Raw genomic sequence first — 5,451 nt, forward strand, 5'->3', positions numbered from 1 at the left:
TTTTTCGTCCGGCCCGGCTGCCGGCAGCCGCTCCGGCAGGTACCGCGGGGCCGGGAGTGGGGCGCGGGCAGGGGCTGCCCCTTCCCCGGGGCAGGGCGGTGCGGCAGGGGCGTGCTCTCCTCCCGGGAAGGGTCCCCCTGCAACATGGGTTTCCTTCCTCTCCCGAGAGGACCGTTTCCCCCTTCCTTCCCCATCAGGCTTGCGGAGCGGCTGCTCTTTGGCCCCCGCTAAGTGTCTTACCGCTATGCAGGTTTTTCTTAAGAGGCTTATCTAATTACCGACCGACGAAACAGCGGTGTCTGATTATCCCCCTTCTGCTCAGAAGCCAGAAAGCATTTGAATGAACTATGGCCACCTTTAGCTGCCATGGAAATCCCTGTGCTGCAAAAGCAGGGCTGGCCTTGCACGACATTTACCTATTGTCAGCAGCATAGAATAAATAAAAACATGCCTGGAAAGGGCACTCTTGAATTATTTATTCCAAAGCAGCCGAGTGCAGATAAACAAGTTCTAGTGTAACTGAAATCCATTATGAAATTAACACCATTACCTTAAAGAAAGGAGTTATGTATTCTATGCATGAAATGTATGTGTCCTTCATCATTTCTATTTTAGCCCTTTGGCCATTTTTTTGCCAAATTGTGGAAGGCGAGAAGAGCTGAAAGACACTATGCCGCTAGAAGTTTTGCAAAAAGAGACAGCCAGAGGGGAGGAATCCTGGACTATGCCCCCCCCTCCCAAAGGAGGCTTAGACGTGTACACTCAACTTAGTTTAGACATCAGAGAACCTCCCTGAAGGAGACACACATTATGGCCATCCCAGTCAAAGGTTATCCTGTATCAGATACTAGAAGATCCACTTCACCATCCAAGGATTTTCCTGCTAGGATTTTCTGATGTCTAATAAGGGCATTGAGTTTCTCTGCAGTGCCGATACAGTTCAGTGCTGAGTCAGCCGCACACATGATGCTCACCCCTGGGTGACCAGACCTTCCTCATTCCGCTCTCCATGGAAAGGCTTCTGTAGGAAAGGGGAAGCTGCTGCAGCACTCGTTTATGCAACATCATGAGCACAGCAGGTGCTAAAAATGAACAGCTCTATTTTGCAATAGCATCCGGTTACCTCAGTGTTAAATGTATTATGACACTGCCTGCCTATAATCCTTATATTAAAAATAAGCAAGTGAATTGACTCTATTGTAATCCTCAGGAATCTATGTTGCTTTCAGGGAGTGAGAAAGGCTGGACTCATCCCAAACAGTCTTCACAGACCTTCCCTGGGGGATCTGGCCCAAAATATCCGTGACTCTTGCCACCCTTCTACTACAGCTCTTAGCCTGACAAGCAGCACCCCACGCCAGTGAACTGACAGCACACCACCAGCATTGCTCACCAAACAGCTAGAGCTGTGCGGGAGAAACTACAGTTTGTGGGAAGTCCTAGGCTGAAACAATGACCTGGGCATTTATTTTTTTTCCCCTCACTTTTCTGAGTCCGCAATACCAGAGCCATTAATAAAATCAGGAGGGGAAAAAGATATGAGCAGCTTCTTCCTGTAGGAACAGGCAGGTTCCTGGGTCTGACATTAAGGAGGACTTGTATAGGACCTGTGACAGACCACACCAGTTTCTAAACAGGTTTTCCCAAGTATTTCTCCACTTGGCAAAGGGACTCTAAGGCTGTCAGTGGAAGGGGACACCTCCGGCAGTACAGGTTGGACAGCCAAGATGGTAAAATTTCTTTTTTTAAATGATCTATTCCCTCCCTTTCTGTGCAATTCCTGCCAGACTGGTCCTGTGATTGACATGCCAGTGCCTGCCAGCTTCAACGATATCACTCAAGACCCCAGCTTGGAGAACTACATTGGCTGGGTTTGGTATGAGAAGGAGGTGCTGCTTCCTCTCCGCTGGCTTCAGGATGACCTCAACACCAGAGTGGTGCTCCGTTTCGGTAGTGCCCATTACTACTCCATTGTGGTACGTTGCACAGGAAATTGTCCGTCTGTTTCCAAAATCACACTGCACTAAAATCTGTCCTATGACTTCTTCAGCAAACACGTCTCTGCCTAGATTTTATCAGTTTGCTATTTTCTTAACTCTTGGCTGTTTTCCTCCAGCCAAGAACTTGGCCATGTTTCCCAACTCTCTCTTCTCTGATCCTCCAATATCAGGACTAGTAACTAAAACATTTCCTTGCTACAGGATCTGCCCAAAGGAGTGTCTCTCAGTGACACTTGCTTGTACGTGACCCAGACCTAGCTCCCAGTAAAGGAAGGGCTGCTAGATTGATCCCTCAAGGACTAAGAGCCCAGAACAAGGTTCAGTGTTACCAGGAATCCCGACTGCCCTTTGCTGGGCTCCTTTCCTTCTCCCTGCTATGCTTGCCACAAAAACCCAATATCCCTGCCTCTTAGGCTCACAGGTGTCTTTTCCTGCAGTGGGTCAATGGAGTGCAAGTCGTGGAGCATGAAGGGGGGCACCTCCCTTTTGAAGCAGATATAAGCAGCATCATCCAGGGCAGCCCAGGGATCCCCTGCCGCATCACTGTTGCGCTCAACAACACTCTGACACCCCATACTCTGCCTCCAGGGTCAATTCAGTACATGAATGACAAAACAAGGTGAGTTGCTAAAGCTCTGTGCTGCTGAGCTTATCCCAGGGATGAGAGGATGGGAATTTATTCAGCTGCTGGTTCATAAGACCCTCCAAGCAACTTAAAAAAGCATGGGCTGTATTTATGCCAAAATTCATCAGTCGAGTAGGGAGGAGTTGAGTGTTGTGAGGAATCTGCACTGAGTTATTGCATGTGTTTTATACACAGGGAACTGAGATTAAGTGATTTGCCAAGCTGAATCAGTGGCAGATTTGAGAAGCTTGAGTTCAGCTGGAAACTGCAAGTACCAGCTATCCTGAAGGATCAAACCTATCCCGTGCATTAGATGTTTGTTAACTGCTAGTCCCCTTCAATGTAGCAGCAGTAGCACTACTGAGAGATAGATCCATCCTGTTGTAAAGACTATTTTGCCAGCTAGCATCTATTTTTACATGACTATTTTACATTGCTAGCATCCATATGCTGCCTTCAGTTCTTGTGTAATGAAACATAATGTAGCCATTTCTCCTGTCTTGCTCACTCAGGTATCCCAAGAACTATTTTGTACAGAACATCAGGTTTGATTTCTTTAACTATGCTGGAATCCATCGCCCGGTTGTGCTTTACACTACTCCTTCTATCTACATAGATGATATTACTGTGACAACTACTTCATCAGAGAGCATTGGTAGGTCCAGAACAATTACAGCAGCTACCTCAGGCTCCAAATGGAGATGACAAGGGCAGCAGAGAAAATATCCTGCAGAGGTCTGATTGAATTTGTTTCGTAGTGGCTTTTTCTGGAACCTGAGCTGGTCTATTGCACAGCTCAGCAGTTGCAAGAGTATGATAAAGAGTTCAGAAGCAATAAGAAAAAAGAAGTGCTTGCAAGAGACTGCTGTTAAACTCAAAGGATGATCAGATGTTTCAAAGTAGAATTTCTCAGTAGGGGCGGTATGCCTCCCACCTAAAGCAGGATTCTCTCTAACAGAGCTGTATGATACACAAATCCTGCTGGAAACTTCTGGACCTCAAGACAGACAGGTCATGCTTCTTACATTCAATTCATGCCACTCTGTTGTTGTTCTACATCTCCCTCATTTTTTAATGCTGCTGTATGTGAACACCCTCCAACATTTGATGCATGTATTTTTCCTTTCATGGCAGTCTCCGATTGTCTTTTGTTTCCTTTGAACCAGCAATGGTGCAATATCAGGTGTCAGTTGTTGGCAGCACACTCTATTCCTTGTCCCTGAGTTTACGTGACCAAGAAGGGAAAGTGGTTGCTACAGGCGATGGGCCAGCTGGAGAGCTAAAAGTCCTGAACCCAAATCTTTGGTGGCCTTACCTGATGCATGAGAACCCCGGATACCGCTACTCCTTAGAGGTAACAGTGACATTTCTTCCTTTCTGTGTGCGTTTCCTCTGACTGTCTAACAGGGTTAAGGAACTGCCATATGGCCCATCTTCCATACTCATCTTCTCCCACGGATCCTGTTCACGTGACCGGAGTGGCATTGCTAATTATACAGTAATCAAATCAAGCTTTGCCAGCTTCCTGGATGCTGAACTGAAAGGTCTGTCAGTGAGAAGAGGGGGGCATGCCTAGAGTGCACGCATGTACTCTCAGATGTTTGTCCTTCACATTTAGGGCCCAATCCATCCCTTGCAAAAGGACCGTTTGAGACAATACAGGGAGGGAGATATCGCAAAAGCAGAGTCTCTGAGGAGCAGGCTGCTAACCACTTCCACATGCTTTGCCATGCAATGAGCTTTCTTCCCACTCTGCCAGACGAGTTCAGCATCAATAGCATGAGCCTGGAAGACTCTGTGAGTTAAGGATGAGTAGTGACATTTAGATGCAGAAATTAGGGCAGATGAGCTGCTGTGAGTTTCCAGGGGCTCAGCTTTGTAGCTCTCGTGAGCAGATGACATTTCAGTCGTTGCCTGATATCAAGGTACAGAGCAGAAGACGTATACCACTGCCTTGCCTGGGGGAATGAAATGGCCTGGATGAGTAAGGGGAAATGAAACTGAAGCTCTTGGGGTAAACAAGCCCCAGAAGGGTCATCCAGGGTTCATTCTTCATCCTTCAGCTTCCCCAGCTTGGATTTCTATTTTCTGCTTAGTCAGACCTTGGTCCTTCCCTGAGGAGGCACATGGGAACCACAAGAGGCGGATGAAGCAGGGCTGGGGAATGGACGGGAGGTCAGGATAGCCCTTACAGACAAGGGGAAGGGAGGACAGGGCATCCTTGTGAAGCCCAAGCACGTCACTTGCGTCTCCCCCTTGGAAATCCAGGTGAAAATGCAGGCACAGGCGAACGGGGCCTTGCTGGAGGACGTGTACACGCTCCCGGTCGGTATCCGCACCGTCCACATCACCAGCACGCAGTTCCTCATCAATGGCAGGCCCTTCTACTTCCACGGTGTCAACAAGCACGAAGACGCGGACGTAAGTGTGTGGTGCCTGCAGCAGGGGCACCTAATGGCACCTCGCTTTGTGCCACTGAGGCAGAGCCCGCTCTTGCCTCACCTCTCCACCCAAAGGGGCTGTTTCCTCACACCCTTCTCCTAGGCCGGGAGCTGCCAGGGAGGCTAGGGCGAACTGTTGCCAGCATTAAGGGGGCACCATGCCCAGTCCTGCCGTAGTTGTAATATCCCTCTCAGGGCGCATGGGCAAGCCCGGGTGTGCTGGCAGAGGAACTAAACAATCTCGCGGCCATGGCTTCCAGTCAGAAATAGCGGCTCACAGGTTCCCCAGCCTGGGAAACGCGGGGTACAAAGTCTCCGGCTGGGAGGTTTGAGCCGTAGAGGAGCGGCAGGGCTGCGAGACGCGGCCCGGCCACAGGGAGGCCCC

The 5,451-nt window shown here is 49.1% G+C and overlaps 1 protein-coding gene across 1 annotated transcript; it reads left to right on the plus strand.

Annotated features, from left to right (window-relative positions):
* The first annotated feature begins 8 nt into the window (after positions 1-8).
* On the plus strand, positions 9-5,169 carry LOC109279700 (beta-glucuronidase-like). The gene is made up of 6 exons (XM_019474073.1): positions 9-39; positions 1,788-1,976; positions 2,438-2,619; positions 3,138-3,280; positions 3,792-3,979; positions 4,894-5,169. Exons 2-6 carry the CDS (start codon positions 1,806-1,808, stop codon positions 5,167-5,169), a joined length of 960 nt encoding a protein of 319 aa, XP_019329618.1. The 5' UTR covers positions 9-39; positions 1,788-1,805.
* The last annotated feature ends 282 nt before the right edge of the window (positions 5,170-5,451 follow it).

Source organism: Aptenodytes forsteri, unplaced genomic scaffold, assembly GCF_000699145.1.
Source record: "Aptenodytes forsteri isolate BGI_AS27 unplaced genomic scaffold, ASM69914v1 Scaffold188, whole genome shotgun sequence".
Taxonomy (NCBI): domain Eukaryota; kingdom Metazoa; phylum Chordata; class Aves; order Sphenisciformes; family Spheniscidae; genus Aptenodytes; species Aptenodytes forsteri.